General features: G+C 47.3%; 1 protein-coding gene across 2 annotated transcripts in view; it reads left to right on the top strand.

The window, feature by feature from the left end:
• HSD3B7 (hydroxy-delta-5-steroid dehydrogenase, 3 beta- and steroid delta-isomerase 7) overlaps window positions 1-23,830 on the top strand; it is a 65,113-nt gene that overhangs the window by 28,905 nt on the left and 12,378 nt on the right. For both annotated transcript variants that reach the window (XM_053263595.1, XM_053263596.1), the window contains exons 2-4: window positions 3,458-3,622; window positions 16,206-16,349; window positions 22,342-22,450. In XM_053263595.1, coding sequence (XP_053119570.1) covers window positions 3,463-3,622; window positions 16,206-16,349; window positions 22,342-22,450 — 413 coding nt within the window. In that variant the 5' untranslated portion in view covers window positions 3,458-3,462. The remainder of the gene's footprint in view (window positions 1-3,457; window positions 3,623-16,205; window positions 16,350-22,341; window positions 22,451-23,830) is intronic.

The raw sequence follows: 23,830 nt of genomic DNA on the forward strand, positions 1-23,830 counted from the left end.
GATCAAGGTAGGCTTGCATTTTTTAGGGCCATTCCCCCCCCCCACTCCTGGAACATCTTCTCAACCTCCGGGAACCTATCCCCCGCGATCCCAATGCCTCTATATTTGCAGTTTCTGTCTCCACAGTAGCAGCGGAGAACGGAACCCACGCGAATATGGAAGTTCTCCTCCATTTAAGTCATACAACATGTATAACTTATAAGATGTGTGAGTCCCACTGAAATAATCCCAAGACTGCAATGTCTATGCATACTTACCAGGGGCATAGCAAGGTTGAATTGGGCCCTGGGACAAGAAGTGAAGATGCCCCCCCGCCCACCAGCTTCTCTACTGTGTCTTTGCTGCTGAAGAGCTGTAAGGACCTGATGAAAAATGAAACCTCCTTGGCATGTCCTTTCTCTCGCTCCTATATGCCACTAATATCTCATACATCCCACACAACACTCTACCCCCCTTAGCGCCCAGGGATATCTGTCCCAACTTGTTTAATTGCAGCTAGTATGCCCTTGATACTTACCAGTGAGTAAGGCTGAACTGAATGCAGTGGGACATCCTCCCAAGTGAATGGGCACAGGATGCAAGTTGTAAATGTGGTTTACTGGTCCATCTGTACCCTGGTTTGTTCTAGCTAATATTGGCCTACCTCGCAAGGTCACATCCCGGTTTCAGATCCTGCTTTGTTTTGCAACTCTGGCACACAGAAAGCAAGAACACTTAGTTCAGACACAACAAGAGATAGTGACTTGCTCTAAGATGTAATTAGAAGCAGAGTTCATCCTCTTCTTATCTGCCATGGGAAGGGAGAACAGAACCATCCTGGAGGCTAAAGATTACTGTGTGACCCAAGGATTCATTCCGAACTCCATGCTACATCTGAACCTGCCATTTGCATAGGAACATAGGAAGCTGCCATATACTGAGTCAGACAATTGGTCTATCTAGCTCAGTATTATCTTCACAGACTGGCAGCGGCTTCTCCAAGGTTTCAGGCAGGAATCTCTCTCAGCCCTATCTTGGATAAGCCAGGGAGGGAACTTGGAACCTAGATGCTCTTCCCAGAGCGACTCCATCCCCTGAAGGGAATATCTTACAGTGCTGCTCACACATCAAGTCCTCCTGCATCTGTCACACCCTCTCCTAAAAGCACCTATCAACTTATCAACGGCCTGTTCTCTGCTCTGCGTCTGTGATTATCTGTAGTCCTCCTGTCTGTGGCTAGCTTGCAGCATACAGAATGATAATTCTCACCATTGTTCATGCCATACATTTGCTCCCAAACTATTATGAACATAATTTTTATCCCCTTCAAGGCTTCCTTTTAAAACTGCTTTCTCTTTTTCTGATATGAACCGTAATCACACCTTAACATTCAGCAGTCTGAATAAGGAATACTGGAAGTAGGAAAGGAAGGTATTTGTTTTGCTATATAACTGTCCTTCTCTCAATGTATCCTCATGCCAGAGTTAGAAGAGTTATTTCACCTGATACTCTGTGAGATTTGGGCTGGGCTGAGATCAAAAGCTAATTAGCCACTGGGTGGTGGTTTCATCATACAGCCTTCTCCACCATGACCATGAACAAAACCCAGAAATCTCGGATCCCAAATTCTGCTGCCCCATTCAGGGTTATCACCCACCTCACCTCTCTTGGCTGGGGTCCTGTCCTGATTCTTGCCTGTCATGTAGCTATCAAATGCCCAGGAGTTTAGCTGGGAATATAAAGCTGGACTGAAACTGGGGGATGGATTTTCTCTTTCTTAACTCTTACATGCCTTTTGTTTTCATGCTGTCACTGATCCCCGCAAAACCCTCCAAAATTGGGGATAGTTAGTTTTGGAATTGCCTTACTTGGCTCCTAGGAGTGTTGCGGGTTGGACCAGGAGAAAAATAAACATGCGACGACTACTATGAATATTTATATACCACTTTTCAACAACGTGGTTTGAGAACTGTGCTTCCCATTTTGGAGGTGATGGTGTCCTCCTCTGTGGGCCTGTTGTTGGTTGTAGGGCCGCTGATGGTTCTGATTGGCAATTGTGCAGCTTGTACTCTGAGGGAGGGGGGAATAACCGTCCTGCCTCACAAGGTCATTGTTAAGGCTATTGAAACAATATATGCGATGCAGTACCAAAACAGTGATCGAGAGGAGGGGAGGAGCTGGGAGCATCTCAGGGCTTTGGAGGGCCCTCAGGGTTATCGTACCATAGTCTAGCTTTCCAAATCGGAGTGTGTAATTTGCATATGAAGTAAATTGGCTTGAAAATAATTTTTGAGCAGAATAGTGACTGCACGTTTTGCTCCATAACACTGCTTCTACAAAGGCCAGAGCTTAGCTTTTCTTTTTCTTTTTAAAAATTTATTTAATGAAAGCTGAAATCCAGGTGAATGCTAAGCAATCTGGGTGAGATGTTAAAAATCCGGGTGAAACCCGAAATTCCACGGGGCATAGCAACTGTGTACATTTGTATGTATTTTTTGTATGTATGTATTTTTACATTTATATCCCGCTCTTCCTCCAAGGAGCCCAGAGCGGTGTACTGCATACTTGAGTTTCTCTTTCACAACAACCCTGTGAAGTAGGTTAGGCTGAGAGAGAAGTGACTGACCCAGAGTTACCCAGCTAGTTTTATGGCTGAATGGAGATTTGAACTCGGGTCTCCCTGGTCCTAGTCCAGCACTCTAACCACTACACCATGCTGGCTCTCGTGACGTGGGGTGGGGTGGGGGTCCTGATCACTGCTCAGTCTCCCCCAGGCATCTCTGTGCATTTCAATGGCTGCTCAAAAGGGTATGGTTTTTTCTTTGGCTACTTGGACACAGTCCCTAGAAAGAAACTGCTAATGTAAATAACCACTCACCTTTGTTTTGATTCATGCTAACAGCCATGAGCCTGTTGGGAAGGAGTCATCACATTCCAAGGGGCACTATCTCATCTGGTATCTCTTCCCTTTTTGTTTGCCTTCCACTCCCCACCCTTCACATGCCTTGTCTGTCATTATTATACAAGCCAGAGGGCACTGCCTGTTCCTCTCTTCTGCTTTAAGAAGAACTCCTAGCCTAGTCCTCCTGGGTGCTCTGGAAATATCCTCCTTCCGCACTGCCGCCAGGGAATTTTTCACACACGGCTTTTAGCTCACATCTCTTCCAGAATAGAGGGTGTGTGTTCACACATTGGCCAGATTTACCCCAAAGTCCCTGCCAGCTATCAGGGAGCACTGCACACACAATTCAGGTTTTTAATTGCACATGTGGCCCAGTTTCATATCCGGGGTTTTAATCCACTTTTGGGGTCTGGTTTTTGGGGCAACTTCAAACTCATAGTAAAGCCTGCTGTGTGAAAAATGCCCAGGAGCCTTAGTTCCCAGCATCTCTCTGTCTGGTCGTCCTCCCACGGTCAGCGTGCCTCTCCAGGTTCTTCCTCCATCATCCTGACCCTCCTTCTGCCTTCCTCCATCCAGGACAAATGGGGTTAGCAAGGAAACACCAAATCTATCTTGTGACTGGCGGCTGTGGATTTCTGGGGAAGCATTTGGTCCAGCTGCTTCTAGAAGAGGAACCAGACCTCTTGGAAGTGCGTGTCTTTGATCTGCATCTGGATGAAAGCATGCGGCACCTGGACAAAGGTAAGAGGTTTTTACACCCACATTGCACGCGCTGTGCATGCTTGGATTCTTTGGCCAGCTGAGTGACCACATCCTTGTGGGGTCTTGGCTGTGTTGAATGAATGAACACATCTTAAAGGGAAAGTGTGCCGTTGCGTCGGTTTCGACTCCTGGTGACCACCGAGCCCTGTGGTTTTCTTTTAGTAGAAGACAGGAGGGGGTTACCATTGCCATCTCCCACGCAATATGAGAGGATGCCTTTCAGCATCTTCCTATATCGCTGCTGCCCGATCTAGGTGTTTACCAGTAATAAGGGCACCAATCAATGCTGTTTACTCTTGGGGTTTATTTGCATACCTCATTTCTATTGGTTTTAGTCAGTGAGAAGTATTTAAGGGACACATGCTGATAGGCCACTGAGTCATATGGCTTTGTCATTCTCCTTAATTCTATGTATTTCAAAACAAGTAAATCCTGCTTTTCCAAGCTTTAAAGGCAATTTTCAAGGCAATTACTGCTTACCAAATAACTTGCTGGATATTTCTGGCTGCTGACTGGCTTGTAAGATGATTAGTTTAGATTTGCTTAATTGTTAGCTTTACTGATTATTTGCCTCTCTATGGCTGTTCTGTGTTTCTTTCAAAACAATTGCATTTATTTTTATCAGTATAATTGCTGGATATGCTGCTTTCAGTGTTCCAAAGAACAGAAAGATTGATTGATTAAGTCGGTGTCGACTCTCAGCGACCACATAGATAAATTCTCTCCAGGATGATCTGTCTCCAACTTGGCCTTGAAGGTCTCTCAGTGGTGCATTCATTGCTGTCCTAATCGAGTCCATCCACCTTGCTGCTGGCCATCGTCCTCTTCTTCTCTTTCCTTCAACTTTCCCCAGCATTATGGACTTCTCAAGGGACCTGGATCTTCACATAATGCGAAGAACAGAAAGGCAGGATACAAATCCATCTTTACAAACACGCACACACTTCAAAATGAATGTCAAAATAACCAGTTTGAAACCAAAGAAGTTCAGGGGCTGGAAGCTCTATCCTGTATTTGGGGACAGGAAAATCTGCAAAATTTTCTCTGAGCAAAATCTACTCTGTGTGATAAAGGCGCAGCGGGGAAGTAACTTGCCTAGGGGGCAAGAGGCTGTCAGTTCGAATCCCTGCTGGTATGTTTCCCAGACTATGGGGAACACCTATATCGGGCCGCAGCAATATAGGGAGGTGCTGAAAGGCGTCCTCTCATACTGTGCGGGAGGAGGCAATAGTAGACCCCTCCTGTATTCTACTTAGAAAACCACATGGCTCTGTGGTCACCAAGAGTTGACACTGACTCGAGGGCACAATATTTCCTTTTTCTTTAATCTTGATACTGGGATGAGAACTGCTAGCCTGCAGCTGTTTGTTTGTTTGTTTTTTTAATTTTTAAAAATTGCTAGAGTTGTCTTTCTTTAGGATTTGGGACTCTCCCTGAGCTAAGCCTCTGGAACAGGGCTGCACAACTTCAGCCCTCCAGCTGTGTTTGAGCTACAACTCCCATCATCCCCGGTCAATACCCATCTCTGAATGTAAAAGCAAAGGGGCCCCAGAGTGAGGGATGTGCACGGAACCACAGAAGGGTGGTCCGGCACTGGGGGGAGTGTCGCTTTAAGGGGGTGGTGGTAGTACTTCCCCCCCGCCCGCTCTTCCCCCTCCGGCGCTGGTGCTTTTAAAAACCTTCTTGGGGCGGCAGAGTTCCTCCCTGCCGCCCCTGCTCCCGTCGTTGTCCTTCTAAGCCTTAAACTAGAAGAGCTGGCGGCACGCATGCGCCCTTCGCGGCACGCATGCTCATCTTTGCCGCTGGCGCACGCTGCATACATCGCACTGTGCGCGTGCGCCAACAGCGGAGATGAGCACGTGCGCTGCGAAGGGCACATGCACGCCGCCAGCTCTTCTCGTTTAAGGCTTAGAAGGACAATGACGGGGGCAGGGGCGGCAGGGAGGAACTCTGCCTCCCCAAGAAGGTTTTTAAAAGCACCAGCGCCGGAGGGGAAAGAGCGGCGGGGGGGGGAGTACTACCCCCCCTTAAAGCAACACTCCCCCGCCCTTCCGGACCGCCAGAATTCCGGACCGGTCCGGAGGCTTTTTTAATGGCCCCGAACCGAACCATGCACACCACTACCCAGAGTCCAAACTGAAGTGGATTGATACAGTAAACATTTTGGGGATTGAATATGGGATTAAGGAAAAAGTCTGGGTGGAAAATTGGACAGATTGGGAAGAAAAAGTAATGCTTAAAATCACCACGTGGAACAAATGGAGCCTTGCCATGTACCAGAAAGTGGTTTACATCCGGACTTACCTGATACCCCCGGTGCATAACCTGGCGGTAGTCTACCCTCCTCCGCTCTATCTCCTTCAGAGGGTTGAAAGCCAGGTCTTCCATCTAGTATTGCGCACAGCGTCCTTCCCTTTGGCCCGTGCGGTAGCATTTAAGGAGGCTGAGTGGGGAGGCCTAGCCCTACCTGCCCTGCAACCCTATTTTGTAACTGAATTCATGTCTTACAGTTTTGCAAACTGGATTTTCGTGAATGTCCATGATATGTCCAACCTCCTGCAAAAAACCTGGGTTATGCTTTTCGCTCTATCTTGGTGAAAGTCAGCATGGGGCATAGCATGGTGGGGGAAAGGATCGTTCAATGGTAATATCACACAAGTATTAAAAAGAGAACACCCGGACTACCTGAGAGATTTGTTATTCACACTTTTAAAAATGGAAGGTTGAACCGGATCTATTTAAAAGATCCTCCTCAGTTAAGCAGCTAAGGAAAACAATTTATGGAGAGATTCTAGAAGTGGGTTTTTAAAAACCTGATTTAGAACGTAAACGCTACAAACACCGCACTTCACAATACTTGTTGCAACCCGATCACCCTATCACTCTCTTTAAGGAGAAAAAGGTCCCTTTCCATTTATGGGAAACAAGGTGGCGTTTATACCACCAAGTACTAACGCTTAATGCGGCTAAGCCATGGCTCCCAGAGGACCAGCAAGAGTGTCCTAAAATCACCTGCAAACAGATAGCTAGTGAGCTAGGCAAAACATTCAGGGAAACCCACTCACATTTCTTAAGAGAGTGTGTGATAGCCAAAAGAGTGTGGCAGGGAGTAAGCAAGTTGTTAGAGTGGCCTGATTTGGAAAAACAGACTTGGGAAGAACTAACCTCGGGTTTGAGTGACAGAACCTCTTTTCAAGGTCCCAGAAAGAAACCTTCAATAAAACGGGACAGAACAGGTGCCCTCATACTAGGGAATTGGAATGTCCCCCTTCTCGTAATCAGGTTAGTAAACTTGTATGTCATTTATGCAATGCTCCTGCACAGGAATAGGGAGGGAAGACGCGACCGAGAGGTTCACGTGGATGAGACAGTAAATCTCTTCTGGAAAAGTTTGTATGGTTATGTGCAAAAAGACAAGAGTATCTCTTCTAAACAGCAAGGGGACAAATTATGGAAATGGACGCTGGGCGTAACCCCCCTGATTACCTGATGTGCCTTGTAATCCCCCATCCCTGAGTTACAGTACTGCCTGCATATACTTTATAACCCTGTGGGTCACCAAATCCTTGTGTGTAAATCTTTGTAGATATATGATGTACAAACAACCACTTTGTATATAATTGTGCTTTGGTAACGTACTGTATGATTTGGTAGTTTGCTGGTTTAATTAAAAAAAATCTTGTCCTATAAAAAAAAAGTATTGTCCTATCTTGAAGAAGCCAGGGAGGAAACTTGGAACCTTCTGTTCTTCACAGAGCGTCTTCATCCCGAGGGGAATATCTTGCAGTGCTCACGCATCAAGTTTCCCATTCAGATGCAACCAGGGCAGACCCTGCTTAGCTATGGGGACAAGCCATGCTTGCTGTCACAAGACCAGCTCTTCTCTCCAAGTGTGGGGCATATCTGATACTCGGACAGAAAAAGTGGATATTTTTTTTAACCCTGGACATAAATCAGGCTAGGCTCCAATAGCAGGGAAAAACCCGAATCATGTATGGAGTGCCCTCTGATATGTCACACAGACTTTGGGGTAATGCTGGCCAATAGTAGACGACACCTTCCCTTCCGGTGGAGATGTGAGCTGAAAGCCCCGTCTGGGAATGCTTCAGGTCGCCCTGGAAGAGGCTCCTGCCTGAAACCTTGGAGAGCCACTGCCAGTCAGTGTAGACAGTACTGAGTTAGATGCCTGGACTACAGTGACTGGCAGAGTCTCTCGGAGAAGCCAGGGAGGGAACTTGGAATCGGCACTGCATATGCAGATGCTTTTCCCAGAGCAGCCCCACCCGCCAGGAGGAATGTCTTGCAGTGCTCCCACACGTCTCCCATTCAAATGCAGATCAGGGTGGATCCTGCCTAGCAAAGGAGAGAATTCGAGCTTGCTACCACAAGAACTGCTCTCCCCCGCCCCTGCTCTCAATGGTCTGACTTGGTCAGGCATGGAGGGAGGCCAGCAGCGGCCCGGGCGTCTGACATCAGACGTGGGGTATGTGGTTTAGCTCCCAAATGGGGCCGCTCCCAAAAAGCGATTTTGTAGTTGGGGCACAAGAAGGTCAACGCTACGCGTAGAGCTGTGTTTTTCCAAATGCAGACCTCCGTGGAAGGACATCTGGGCAGCTCCACGTTCATTGGAATTAATTCCACCCCTGTGATTCACTCCGGGCCTCGTGCCTGGCCCATGCTCCAACTCCTTCACTGCCCAAAAGTGTTTTGGCTTGGCTGAGTCTGCATAGCTCAGAGTCGCACACCGCAGATCTAGGCAAGGCACAAAAGGAGTTGGAAAGGGAGACGAAGCAGCAAAAGGAAAGGTTTGGTTGGGAAGGTGCCTGATTATAAGTCAGGGATTGCTCTAGCTGAGATTTGTTTTTCCTCTCCGCTCCTGCTGTGCCCAAGATGCTTTTTTGCTTTCAGTCCAGGATAAGCAAGGCTTGACCTTGAAAGCAAATCTAATCTGATTCTAGGAAGCACAATAAATGATGCTTTACTGGATCTTTATAGTGGTGCTGTATTTTTCGGTTTTGGTTAAAATTGGTTTTTGGACAGCCGGGTTTGGCCTCTTTGGTTATGAAGGATGGTTTCAACTTGAGTTGGAAATGAGGAGTGTTGAGTAAACTTTCTGTTTTTGGCCTTTCCGTAGAGGATCTGTTTACTGCAGGAACTGAGCAGGCCAGGAAGTTAGTTAAGCCATGTGTTTGGGATATAGAAGTTCAACAAGAAGCTGCGTGGATCACGCATGGTTTATGCTTGGGGAGTCAAGCTATCAATCTTAAACCTGCTAAGTATTTTGATGTGGTGCTTGTTCCTAAATTTAGATGAGCTCTCACTTTAGCACAATTAAATGTTCTTCCCACAGCAGTATTGGAAGGCAGGGACAAGGGAGTTCCGCTATCTTTAGGAGTTTGCCCATGTGATAAAGGGGCTATAGAATCCCACCTCACATGTTATCCTTCATTGTGATTTTTATAGTGAACCCCGTTCAAGACTTATATCTCCTATGTTAGATAATTTGCCTGGCCGATCTGATGAATTTTACTTAAGTTAACTAATGTGGATAATGACATTCTCTCTGGCGTGGCCAGGTTTTGTTATATTATTTGTAAGATGCATACTGTTTTATTGTAAATGTTTGCTGGTCAAGGACCGAATAAACTCATCTCAAGTTTGCAATAGCAATAAAGCCCGACCGAGGGAGGTGATACTTTGAAAAGCAGAGCAGCTACAGAATCGAGTATGCGCCCACACATGCAAACAAATGAAGCACTAGCAAAGTTGTGCAAGCACGTGAAGATCATATAACTGCATGAGGGATGCATGAGCAGTGGGTACTGCCTATGCTGCAAAGAGTGCTTTCCATGCCCCCATGTCAGACGCAGCAGGGGGCACGGCCTCACTCTGAAACGGGGCCACATGCCCCTTTTCAGAGCGAAGCTGTACCCCCCTGCATCAGTCTGACGCCCCCCTGCCTCAGTCTACGAGGCTGCCTGCCACTCACTAGCAGAACAGGGCCCCTCCCATGAGAGGCCCCGGGCTACCACCCTGGTTGCCCCACCATAAGGTTGGGCCTGCTAACCACTATGCTACACTGGCTCTCTAGTATAGAGAAGGGTAGGAATAGAGGGAGGAGAAGCATGGGAATATGAGACTCTTCCTTTCCCAGATGTCTTTTGGTGACTTGTCCTGACTCCTTCAAATTCAGGAAAATGCCATTTCCAGTCCTTTATAACGGGGGGGATTTTCCCCTCCAATAGTTGACAGATGGCTCATAAAGCATCTGGTCAGGAAGAACCAGGGAAGGAAAACTGCCTGAAGGCCGTGCTTGACGTAAGAGGGGATGGGAGTTAACTTCATGGCCCGCGTTTCAGGCTGAAGGGCAGGAAGGGTGAGTGGGTTCATGACAGTTCATTCCTGGCGGGTATTTTGCATTTGATATTGTCACTGCCAGATTTCCTGGGCTTCCTTTGTGTATGATGAGAAAGAAAGGAAAATAAACTAGCAACATCTGATATGGACCCATAGGGTTGGGCTTCCTCCTTCCCTTCTCTCACCGTCCCAGATCTGTGTGATTTCCTACAGCAGAAATCATCAGCAGTGAAGCCAGCAGGCCAGATCTTTTTCCCCGTCCAGAAGGATCACCAAAGGTCAATCTAGTGCAGCACTGCAGCAGCGGCTTGCTTGGGAGGTTTGTAACTGGGGCATGAAGGCGATAGCCCATCTAGCTGCTGTGGGTCACTAGCGCCTGCTGATCCAAGGTGTCCTCCTCTTGAATAGGGAGATTCAATTCCTAGTTGTCTGCTGCATACTGATAGGCCACGGACTTGGAAAATCCCCCTTTAAACCCATTTGTGATGGTAACACACCATGACTCTTTCTGTCCATGAATTCCACAGCAATGTATTGTGTTGGCCTGGGCCTATGACTAGTGAAGTTTTATGGGCTGGCCAAGAAGTCTGGGAAAGGGACTTTGCATGCAAAAGGTCCCAGGTTCAATCCCTGGCATCTCTAGGTAGGGCTGGGAAAGACCCCTACCTAAAACCCTAGAGTGCTGCTGCCCGTCAGTGTAGATAGCATTGAGCTGGATGGACCAAAGACCTGACTCAACTTCCCAAGTCTCTCGTTTTTCCTGCCCACTTGCTCTCTCCATAGGGGGCTTCTTCTGCTTTTTCCATACAGTACCCAGAACACTTAATTGAATGCTTCTTGGCAGCAAGTGGATTTGCCCTTGAAAAGCAAGAATGCTTTCTCTCCTCAAGACCCAGTGGATGGTTTTGTACAATCACCATACATTGGACGGCTGGGAAAGAAATTTCCTCGCCTCAATACTGGTTCTCAACTTGGGTGGCGGCGGAATCTTTTCATGACACAGTCGTTCCCTACCAAGGGTTCCCAACCCGTGGTACCCAGACGTTGCTGAACTACAACTCCCAGCACCCTCGGCTACAATTTATTGTGGCTGGGGAAGATGGGAGTTGTAGTTCAGCAATGTCTGGAGTAGCACAGGTTGGGAATCCCTGCCCTAGATCATGTGGCTTGGTACACTTGCTTAAATAAAACGGAAAGTACCTTCCCGCAGCTGCCTATGCTGTAGGTCTTTCCATACAGCAATAAAGTGTGAGATATTTAAAGCGTTCGTGCAAATTCCAAGCATGACCTTATTCCCCGCACGCACATTACTGCAAGCTTGCATGCTGCTTCCTTCTGCAGCCTGACCCTCAGTATGCTGAGCAGCGCAGGGACCTGGTGTGGTTTTCTCAGCGCCACCTACTGGCCAACTCCTGCACACCTTGAAGAACCTGCCCTTTTTCATTACCACCTCTGTGGTGACTGGAGAAAACTGGTGGGCTCCTTTTTGGAATGAAAGAGCTGGCTGGCAGGTGGCTCTGTGAAAACGGGGCAGAGTCCCTGCTTACCAAATGTAAGGTTAGGAAATATAGGAAACTGCCATCTACTGAGTCAGACCATTGGTCTATCTAGCTCAGTATGGTCTTCACAGACTGGCAGCGGCTTCTCCAAGGTTGCAGGCAGGGATCTCTCTCAGCCCTATCTTGGAGAAGGCAGGGAGGGAACTTGAAACCTGCTCTTCCCAGAGCGGCTTCATCCCCTGAGGGGAATATCTTGCAGTGCTCACACATCAAGTCTCCCATTCATATGCAACCAGGGCAGGCCCTGCTTAGCTAAGGGGACAAATCATGCTTGCTACCACAAGACCAGCTCTTCCTAGGTTGCACTAGGAAGTAGCACCAATGCCTGCCGCAACATCTGAATAGGGCAGGACTGCTCAACTTCAGCCCTCCTGCAGATGTTGGCCTACAACTCCCATAATCCCTGGCTATTGGCCACTGTGGGTAGGGATTATGGGGGTTGTAGTCCAAAAGCAGCTGGGGGCCCCTAAGTTGAGCAGGGCTGGAATAGGGAGATGGTACTTGAAACTTCCACAAAAGCTTTGAATATCCTGCAGTTTATTGCCATATGGAAAGACTCTGGGTGCTTAATTCTGAGTGAGCCTCCACCTCCCATATGTACTGTAAAGTAAAGTGTGCCGTTGAGTTTCAACTCCTGGCGACTGCAGAGCCTGTGGTTGTCTCTGGTAGAATACAGGAGGGGTTGACCATTGCCCCCTCTCGTGCAGTAAGAGATGATGCCTTTCAGCCTTTCGTTGCTGCCTGATATCGGTGTTTCCTATAGTCTGGGAAACATACCAGTGGGTATTTGAACCGGCAACCTCTGGCTTGATAATCAAGTCATTTCCCTGCTGTGCTATTAAGTGGCCACATATATACTACACTTCAGACCAAATTCTGCGAAGCAAGCCAATAATCTGCCATAGACGTTCTGTCTCCCAGCCCAGGAGGTGAATTCCACAGGGTCATCCCCTATTACTGCCCCATTCAATACACACTGATTTAGCCAATTGGCCAGCTGCATCAAGCAGAACCCTGCTAGATTGCACCTCCTGTTCTTAGCAGTCTTTGGGGGGGAAGGAACCCCTCTCCTCATTCCTCCAAGGGGCATCCCTTATAGTGTATGTATAAAACTGCATTCTACTCTCTCCAGCTGTTAAACTGTAGATTCGGGTGTGCCTTGAGAGTCAGTCCGGATTACCTGCACAGCATGGGACTCCCAGGTGTGCCTCTTCTTTGTCCTAACAAAAACAGGGGCAACATGCATTTGTCTGCCTGTGACTTCAGCTCACAAAAAGCTGTTTGCTCCAAGTCCATTCAACAGCTCTCAAGCCCCAAATAGTCTTATCCAGATGCTCTTTGCTGCTTAAAGGAGGACCCGGATATAAAACTCTATTTAAAGTGCTCCATTATTTAAGTGAAATGTAGAAGAGGAAGTGGGGCACTATGAAAAAGGAAGAGCGAGAGGAAAAAATAAAAGTCACTGAAATGAGCACTGGCTGCAAGGTCTTCTGGTGGTGCAGTGGCACGCAGGGCCTGAGCGGCGTTATTTAAAGCACTTTGTAGCCTGCCTTTCCGCTTGCGTGCAGCAGCAGCGCTTAAGGTGGCTTACGATCCGCAGAGCTAAAATAGTTGCGCAATATAAATGTGCAGTGTTAAAAATAAATATAAGTGGGAGGTGAGGTTTCAGAGGTCAAATGAACCTCCATAGTCTTGTTTTGAAATGTAATCACGGAGATTAACTGGATCTCACAGGGCAGGAGTTCTAAACTTTGAGCACCACTATGGAGGAAACCTAAGTAGCTGCCGGCCAAACATCTGAAAGTGGTGGGACACTAGATGCTTGGTGCTAGTGGAGCTCCATAAATGCTGCAGTGGCGCAACGTATCTTGGTGGTTTCATAAATGCTAGAGTAGTGTGCTGTATAATCTGGTCAGGGGCGGAGCCACAATTGAGCGAATGGGTTCAAAGAACCCGGGCCACGCCCAATCAGGGGATGCAGGTGCGGCCCCAGACACGCCCCCTGCATCTGACGTCAGACGCGGGGGCGTTATACCGCACGGCCCCGTTTAGAGCCAAAATCGGCCTGTGCTGTGTTGGCAACGCGGCCGGAGCGACTCTCCCTGCCTTAAAGGCAGGGAGAGCCGCTCCTGGTCCCACTGTTAGCGCAGCGGGGCCGATTGATCTCCCTCCCAAATGGGGCTGTGTGGCCCCATTTAGGAGAGAGATCAGCCCGCGCTGCACTGGTAGCATGGCCAGAACGGTTCTCTCAGCCTTTAAGGCAGAGTCAGCAGTGTGGCCAGGCCGGTCGCCAAAGGGCGCTGGCCTTCGAGGTGGGGCTGAGGGCTGGGGGGAGGTTATATGGAGGCGGGGCAAAGGTCTGGGCTACTGTTTGTTAGTCTTCCTTTTAGTGGGTTGTGCCAGGTCTTTTGCTGCCATGTGTTTGGGTTCTCTTGGGAAAGGTGATGTGGGGGGTGCGGTGTGTCCGGCAGCTTTGGGGCAGCGATTACCGTTGAGGTGGGGAATAGAAGAGTTGGTGTTGGCAGAGCAGCTGGCAGTTCCAGGGGAAGGGAAACGAGTAATTTAGTAACTGCTTCCTCTTCCCACTGCCCTGTCAGCTCTCAAGCCTCGGAGATCAGTTCTAGCTACCCACAGAACCTGGCCATGCTCCTCTGCAGTGCCAGGTCGGTTCAGAATAAGTTTGAAATCATCCATGACTTGATCATGGATGAGGGAGCCAACCTGGCTTGTATAACTGAGACCTGGATGGGGGAGGCTAGTGGTCCAGTCTGGTCCCGGCTTCTCCCACCAGGCTACTCTGCTGTGGAGCAGGCTATTGGGAGTGGGCAGTGGGGAACTGGAGTGGCTGTGGTCCATAAGAATGCCATCTCCCTTACCAGGGCCCCTGTGAGACAGTTGACTTGTATTGAGTGTGTATTCTTGAGGCTGGGAACTAGGGATAGATTGGGGAATCTGTGGGTGTATCATCCACCCTGCTGCCCAACCGATTCCCTAACTTTGATGACGAAGTTGGTTTCGGAGTTGGTGTTGGAGTCACCTAGACTTTTAGTGCTGAGGTACTTCAATATCCACTTTGGGGCTGGCTTGTTTGGTGCTGCTCAGGAGTTCGTAGCGGCCATGACAACTATGGGCCTATCCCAATTAGTTTCAGGACCAACTCATGTTGTCAGCCACACACTTGATTTGGACTTTTGTTCTGATCACGGGGGTGTTCCATGGGTGGGGGATCCTGTGGTTTCCCCATTGTCATGGGTGGACCACCACCTGGTTAAGGTTGGTTTCACAGCCAGAATCCAGCCCTGCAGGGGTGATGGACCTATTAGGATGGTCTGCCTGAGAAGACTGTTGGATCCTGTAGGATTCCAAAAAGCCTTGGAGGGTTTCAGTGTTTGTGTTGCCATTGATTCTGTTGATGCTCTGTTGGGAACCTGGAATAGGGAACTCACCAAGGCAGTAGACATGATCGCTCCTAAGCATCCCTTCCAACCTGCTTTAAAAATGGTCCCTTGGTATACAACAGAGTTGCGGAGTCTGAAGCAGCAAGGCAGGCGACTGGAATGTAAGTGGAGGAGAACTCAACTGGGATACAGGACACAGCACAGAGCCCATTTGAAGGTTTATGCAGAGGCGATGTGTGCAGCAAAATATCAACTCTGTTCTGCACGCATTGCTTCTGCGGGTTCGCATTCAGCAGAGTTGTCCCGGGTTGTGAGGAGTTTGATTCAGGCTCCTTCCAGTTCAAATCAGTTCCCGGAGACTAAGTTCTGCTGTAATGCTTTTAATGGGTTATTTGCGGACAAAATCTCTTTTATTCGGGCTGACTTGGACTCCACTCTCTCTGCAAGGTCTATGGAGGGTCTGTCCAGCAATCCTCTTGTGGTATGCAATTGGATCAATTTCAATCTCTGATCCCCAAGGATGTGGACAAGCTGCTTGGAGCGGTGCAGCCTACCACTTGTTCTCTGGATCCTAGCCTGACTTGGCTGCTTCTGTCTTGCAGGGAAATTGTTGGAGATGGTCTAGTTAATATCATTAACTCATCGCTGAGGGAGGTTAGGATGCCTCTATGTTTGAAGGAGGCAATGATTAGACCACTTCTTAAGAGGCCTTCCCTAGATTCCTCAGCGATGGATAAGCTCATAATCTAGGCTCATTGTTGGCATTTAAGAGAGCCCTGAAGACTTACTTGTTTGGCCTGGACTTCCAAGGTTTTAAAATTGTTTTGAACCATTTTAAATCTGTTTTTATATTGTTTTAACCTCTTTGTTTTAAATGGTGTTTGTTTTTGTGTGTTGTTTGTTGTGCGCTGCCCAGAGCCTTTTGGATGGAGTGGTATAGAAATGTAATAAATAAAATAATAATAAATAATAAAAATATAGTGACCAAAACTGTACACAGTAATCCAAATGTTGCCACACTATAGATTTGTAGAAGGGCATTCTAGTATTCACAGTTTTATTTTCAGTCCTCTTCCTAAAGATCCCTAGTGTGGAATTTGCCTTTTTCACAACTGTCGCAAACTGATTTGACATTTTCAATTAGCTGTCTAGCACAACCCCCAAATCCCTTTCCTGGTCAAGTCTCTGGAAGTTCTAACTAATTTCCTTCTCATTCTTTCTTTTTTATACTTTGTCTTGCCAACAAAGTGACTCTGATCCAGGGGGACATCAGCAGCCTGGAGGATGTCAAGGCAGCAGTGAAAGGAGCTGACGTGGTCCTCCACACCGCCAGCCTGGTGGACGTTTGGGGCCGGGTGCCAGCCAAGAAAATCCATGTGGTCAACGTGCAAGGTATGGATGGATGGGAATCCTAAAAGTCATCTAGATTAACCCCTTATCCACAGTAAGAAGGGGCCCGGGTATGGTAGAAGAAATAGCTCCATGTTGCTCACATCATCGAGTCCGACTATGCTCCCCAGGGAGTACTCCATTTCTAAAATGAGAAGGGCTGGTGCTCACATCTGCCTGCGAGTCCTGCCTTCCTCCCCTTGAGCCTAGAGATCTAGCTGTATGCAGGTGTATCAAGTCACATGATCTCTGGCAGGGGTTCCCAACCTGTGGTTTTTTTGAGCCACAATTGTGTCTGGGGAGGATAGGAGTCGATCCTCTCATTGCAGCATCCTCTGTTAATTCCGTTAATGTTGGACTCCCCTTGCCAAAAACCAGCAGGATCTGATTTTTTAAAAAAGGGCTTGAGGCTTTGGAAATCCCTCTGGCTGCTGGGAAGGGCAGATGCTTGAGGAGCAGCCAGTCTCCAGTGAGGATAACCATTTCCATGTGCAAGTTGGACTCCTTTTGTTAAGCCCCAACTGTCTTTCCGGAGGAGCGCAGCAACCGAGACAGAGGACACAGCGAGAGAGGCCTGGCGTGTGGCAAACGCCTGCAAGGTTTGTGCGAGAGCCAGCGGGGGGAACCCATCGCTTGCTTGCTCGCTTTCCCAAGCTGCTTTCTGTTGCTGCCTGATCTACAGATTGGATCTCCTTATGCAACTCCTGGCATCCTTGCAAAAGCACTTTATTTATTTTGTATCCCACCCTTCCAGGGAAATACTGCCCAGGGTGGCTCACCACAACAAAAGAATATAGCATTGAAAACAGCATACGGTAGCAGCCATCAACAAGTTCAGCAAAGAACAGGAATGCCTGGATTCCTTGGCTGAGGACTGTTTTATCTTCCTCCCCAGCTCCTTGTTTATTTTTCAGTTAATTTTTTATCCGTATCTTCCAGGTCAGGGTTGTGTACACAGTTCCTCCCGTGTAATTCTCACAACAACCCTGTGCTGAGAAAGAGAGAGAGCAGGCTTGGCTTCTGCAAGCGTGACGTGAGCATCACAGCTACATGGGGGTTGACCTAGTTAGATCCTAGAACCACTCTCCCCCGCTGGCTCTTGTCCAAGAAAACCCAGGAGCATGATGTTTGTTTCATTTTATGCATTTGTATACCACCTCAACTCGCGTCTTTAGGGAAATTACATCCTAAAAGAGGCTCCCAACCTTTTTTTAAAAACTAGTGTACCCTTTTCTGCTGCAAACCTCCAATTCAGGTACCCCACAGAGATTGTGTGTGTATACACACTAGTAAAAAGGCTTGAAGTTTGCAAGCACATGAACATCTTATCTCCTTGTGACTCTAGGCTTTTCCTTTCTGTATGAGGTCTCATCCCCTATGTTTCCGATGGAAGAGGGTTTTTTTTTTGTTTGTTTATTTATTTATTTATCATATTTTTATATCGCCTGATATGTACATTTCTAGGCGGTGTACACAATGTAAAACACAATATAAAAGAGTAAAAATAGATTAAAATTCCACAAAACCCAATAAAAACTATCTCGTAATTAAAATTATTTCATAATCTTGTACTTAAAATTAAAATTTCACAGTTAAAAGCCTGCGAAAACAGGTGTGTCTTGAGGGTCTTCCTGAAAACAAACAGAGAAGGAGATGCTCTTATTTTGAGAGGGAGCATATTCCAAAGCCCTGTGGCAGCCACAGAGTCACACTCCCTCTGCCGATAGCCAATGGGAGATCATCCATCAGGCTCACCAAGGCAGTCTCAACCCCATCGCCCTCCCAAAAGCCAGTTTGGAATGGGTCTAGAACCATCTGTGTCATCAAAAACTGCTGGAGCAGAGTAAGAGGCCACCACCCACTCAAGCACTTTGCCCAACCATGGAAGATTAGAAACGGATATTTGATTAGCTAACTCCAAGGGATCCAGTGCAGGTTTCTTCAAATAAGGTCTAATAATAGCCTCCTTAAGACAAGGAGGCATCCTGCCCTCCCTCAGAGAAGCATTTATAATATTAACCCGGCCCTCTCTGATATTATTACCCGATGAGATAAGCAAAGTTGGGCTAGGGTCACGAGAACAGGTTGTAGGACACACCATCCAAAGTTTCAAGATTTTCTGGGAAAGTAATGAATTCTCCCAGGGTTTGCGGTATTTTTTATTTTTGGTAGTCTGGGCAAGGTCTGGAACCTGCCAGCAAAAATGGCATGTTTCTATCTTTTGTGGTTTGTTCTGGGAGTTTCATGTCAGTGTGTGAGTCACTGAGGGCTTGTGGTTTGTAAGCCCATGAACATCATCCTCATCATTCTCATCCTCACCATCATCATCATTATTAAAAATATTTATACTCTGCCTCTCTGGTACACTACTGCTCGGGGCAGCTCACAACAATAAAATAGATACAATATATACAATAAAAGCAATAAAATTAACCAAATTAACTAAACAAGTTAAAAGTCAGGTTAAAAAAACACAATCAGTATTAAATTGCAGATTTAATATTTAAATTGACTTAAATTGCAGATTCTCTATAACTCAAGGCTTTCCCTATCTTTATGTGGTCTCATCCCCGTACTTTCCAATGGGAGGGTGCTGCTACATTTTCTGGGATAATGTATTTTGGGGAGAATGTTTATGATCTGGGCGAGGACTGGAACCTGCCTGCAAAAATGGCATGTCTCTAGCTTGGTCTGGGAATTTCATGTCAGTCAATTAGGCTAAAGCAGCTTTATATTATAGATACACACACAAATTTAAAGGTCGTACTCCAGCCACTGGCTTTACAACCAGATTAAGTTACGCATGATCAGTATTCCCTCTGAGGCATGCGCATGTGCACACACACGTTTTTTGATGACTGCACTGTTGATTTTAGATCCTGATACAATTTAGGCTGAATCAGGAAGGCCCCATTCTGAATGTACGTGTGCGCACACTGCCTTGATACTGCCGCCCAGTCCAGAACACAACTCTTTCTACGCACAGATGAGAAAAATTAGAGGGAACATTGCTCACGAGGACTCCCCTTGGAAATGAACTTGTCCCCTTGATTTCATTAAGACTGCATAAGAGTAGGTCGGCTGTAGATTGGGGAGGCTGGAGGCTCTGAGTACCCCTAGTGGTACTAGCACCCCTGTTGGGGGACCCCTGCTCTAAAACAACATCCGCAGTCAAAATTTAAAACCACAAAAGGTTTTAAAGACCATCAAAACCAATTGCATTTCAGTTGTATTATGTATTTCAATCTAGTTACAGATGTGTGTTGAAGGTCTTCGAAAAAGCTGTTGGTATTTGGCAAAGATCTTATTGTGGCAGGGAGCACAAAAGCTTCGGGGGTGGCCGCAGAAAAGGCGGCCCATCCCCAAGTGGCCACCAGAGGAGCCGGTGGCACTCGTAGACTAGACGGACCACCCAGAGGATCTTAATAGGCTCGTGATGAAGGCTTTCTCTTAAATACCCTTTAGCAAGCTTTGCTGCAATCCAGGGGTTCTCATGTTGGACTGCAACTCCTAGGGTTGCCATGTTCCGGAGTTCCAAATCTGTGTGCCTAATTTGCATATTATGTAAATTGGCTTGAAAATAATTTTTGAGCAGAACAGTGACTGCATGTTTTGCTCCATAACTCTGGGCTAGAGCTTAGCCTTTTCTTTTTTTAATGAAAGCTGAAATCTGGGCCAATCTGGGTGGGCTAAGAAACCTGGGTGAGAGGCTTAAAATCTGGGTGAAACCCAAAATCCCAGGGGGCATGGCAACTCTAGCAACTCCCATCAACCCCGGCCGCAATGGCCTTGTCCATTGGCTTTCAGACTGCATTCAGGGGCCACAGTTCAGAAGAAAAGTTTCTGCTTTGCCATGAGAAGGGCCCAGGTTCAATCCCCGGTGGGCAGGGTTTGAATCCCTGTCTCCAGGAAAGGCTGGGACAGACCTCTGCCTGATACCTTGAAATGCCGCTGCCAGTTGGAGCAGACAATGCAGATCTAGACAGACCAGTGATCTGACTCTGTATATGGCAGCTTCCTGTCTCTGGGGTTCCTTGGAAGCTTATTGTAGTTCTTTAGGAACATAGGAAGCTGCCATATACTGAGCCAGACCACTGGTCTATCTAGCTCAATATTGTCTTCACAGACTAGCAGTGGCTTCTCTAGGGTTTCAGGTAGGAATCTCTCTCCACCCTATCTTGGAGAAACCAGGAAGGGAAATCGAAACCTTCTGCTCTTCCCAGAGCAGCTCCATCCCCTGAGGGGAAGATCTTCTAGTGCTCACACTTTTAGTCTCCCTTTCATATGCAACCAGGGCAGACCCTGCTTAGCTAAGGGGACAAGTCATGCTTGCTACCACAAGACCAGCTCTCCTCTCCTAGGTTATAAGATTCAGAGGGGCAGGGAGGCTTCTTTGAAAGGCAGCTGGTGCCTCATTGACCCCTGGTTTTATCTCGTGTCTGCCATTGGATTTCAGAATCTTTATTGCTCTTGGGCATTTTCTTTACTTCTGTCTTTATTGGCACCCACTGTTTGTTTAATTATTGTTTTTTAATGTGTCTGCTATCTTTTCTGACTCTTGCTCTCTGCCTTGGGAAGCCATTGGGGTTGGAAGGCAGGATAAACATATTTTGAACAAATAAATCAACCGGGAGTCCTGACTCACAGCCTGTGCGAGCAGAGAATGCATGAATGCTGGCTCTTAAAGACCGTTTCCATCCGCAAGCCTCTTTTAGGGCTTTTCCAGATGTCCATTTGTCTAGTTCAGTGATTCTCAAACTTGGGTCCTCAGGTGTTATTGGACTTCAACTCCCATAATCCCCAACCAAAGGCCACTGAGGCTGGGGATTATGGGAGTTGAAGTCCAATAACACCTGAGGACCCAAGTTTGAGAATCCCTGGTCTAGTTTCTCCCCAGCTCCCCAGTACTTACAGATGGTCTCTCCTGCAGGACCCCATCACCCCCCCGACACACACACACACACACACACACACACACACACACACACACTTACTTTTGTGGTAATGAAAAGAGATGTGAAAGGAAGCATTGGCTGGCAGGCAGTGCTGTAATAATAGCATAATGGCAGTGCTCAGCATCCGGCCTGAGCATCAAAAGTTGCAACCAGGGAGGAGAGGATTCTGCAGAAGCTAATGCAGGCACCTGGATCCCACACGAGAGCCCATCAGTCAGTAATCCGGGAGCTGGAAAAAACACCAGATAATGGATGTCTGGGAAAGCCCTTAATGCATCCACTTGAGAAATTCTGGCATTTGATCTCAACAGGACAAAAGAGGAGTCCTGCTTCCTTGGGCATCTGGAGCAGAACCTTGCTGGATCTATCTAGTTCAGGATCCCATTTCCCTTGGCAGCCCCCCAGATGCCTCCAGGGAACCCAGAGGCAGGTCTTCAAGGCAATCACTCTCTCTTGCTGTTGCCAAGCACCTGATGGTCAGAGGTAGCCTTCCTCTGTACATGGAGGCTCTATTTTGCTTCTGTAGCTGATAGAGCTCGTCTGTATATTTACAGTCATGCTGTTCAAGCATGGGTTTTTAACATGCTGCTATTATTTCTTCCTTCTTTTTTTCTTTTAAAAAGCTCCTTTCTGGCCCTTAATTGTTGTCAAGGAGGTGGAAACCATTTGCGCAGTCCTTGGCAAATTTGCAGGAGGTCTGGCAGGATTTCCAGTGGGTCAGAGGGTAAGGGATCCAGTCGCGGCAGAGCGACTTCCCTTCCCTCTTGCAGCCAGCTGAAGCCGAACAAAGGCTAAAACAAACAGGAGAATGGCTTCACTTTGCAAAAGGTTTTTTCAGCTGGGCTGAAGTGACCCCAAGTTGTTCAATGTAACCCGGACCTGCCCAGGCGTCTCTGCCTGGGGCTGCCCACCAAGTGAAATGTGCTGCAGTAGTGAGGTGTGATTTTATTTTCGCAGCGTAGGGTGAGGCGAAAGGCATGTGACTTATGCTTCTCTTTCTCTCTCCTCCCACACCCCCAATTCCTACTTTTTCAACACAGGGACCCAGAACGTAATTGAAGCTTGTGTGACGGAAGGAACCCAGTATCTGGTTTACACCAGTAGCATGGAAGTGGTGGGTCCCAACACAAAGGGAGAATCCTTCTACAGGTATCTGCTCAGTGAGGCTAGAAGCAAGCCCGACCCTGCTCTCCGTCTCTCCCATAGACACACTCCAAAGCAGGAGTGCTTCCTCTTTGTGTCAACCGGTCTTGCCCTGTCTTCCTACAGTGGCTTTTCAGAACACAGTCTTGACCTGAATCCAATACTAATTTTTTCCTGCGTTCTTCAGTGTTAGAAATTGGGGGCAGCGGGTGTCATCTAAAAGGCAAATTACCTTTTCCTTTTAGGCAAATACAGGTATAACCGATGTTTAATCTGTTTTTTACGAGGGCCATATTAAATTCCAAGTCCTCTTCTATTTGGGTAAATATGGCATGCTCTGAGATCATTATTAATGGTTGCCAGGAGTCAACACCGACTTGAGGGCACAAGCTTTGCTTTTCAAATACACAGGCACTCCCATGCCTGTGTAATGCACCCACCGACTTTATCCTCACAACAGTCCCGTGAGGTTGGTTAGGCTGAGAGATGCTGAGTGACCCAGGAAGGTTCGTGATCATGGGGGTGAGGGATGTGAACACAGGCGCTCCCCAGTCCTAGTCAAATACTGGTCACTTCCATGCAGCAATAAAGTGTGGGATATCCAAAGCTTTCACGCAAATTCCAAGCATGATCTTACTCCCTGTACAAACACTGCTGCAGGCTTCCATGTTATTTATTTATTTGTTTGTTTGTTTGTTTTGCAGTGCCACTGCTGCCCAGCTTGTGCATTCTGAGAAGAATTCACACTTTTTCATGACCACTTTTGTGGTGATTGGGGGGAAAGCGTGGGTTCTTCTCAGAATGCTATTGCTGGCCACCAGGTGGTGCTGTGAAAATCGCACAAGACCCCTGCTCAGTGTGTGTACAGAGGGTAAGATGGTTTTAGGAAGTAGCATGGAAGCTTGTTGCAGCATATGTCCAGGGAGTAAGTTCATGCTTGGAACTTGCAGAATCTAAACTGGAACTTAATTGGAATTTGTACAGTGTCACAGATTGTGCTCTCTTGAAAGAATTTCAGGCCCTCTAGAATTTAGCCTTCCTGTTTGATTAAGCCACTGGCTTTCATCCTCCTATCGCCTGGATAGGGAATGGGGCGTCTTGCCAGAACCAGAGGATTAGGCTAAATTCTCACAGATATACTTGCTGTCTAACTGAATGGAGTCAAACAACAAGGGTGCGTTGCTCAAAAAAAAGGGGGAAAAAAAGCTTTTATTTCATGTCATGAAAGGCATGAGTATCATCAGAGAGCATCTGGCTGATACTGCGCGCCCAAGCCATACAGTTGGCTAGTTTTTATAAGTTACAAACATATCAACAAAGCGATTAATACACGTTATTAGTTATTAAACTTACATATTCCAGAGGTGCCACCTAGAGCCTGGGAAG

Source organism: Hemicordylus capensis, chromosome 6 (assembly GCF_027244095.1).
Source record: "Hemicordylus capensis ecotype Gifberg chromosome 6, rHemCap1.1.pri, whole genome shotgun sequence".
NCBI classification, from domain to species: domain Eukaryota; kingdom Metazoa; phylum Chordata; class Lepidosauria; order Squamata; family Cordylidae; genus Hemicordylus; species Hemicordylus capensis.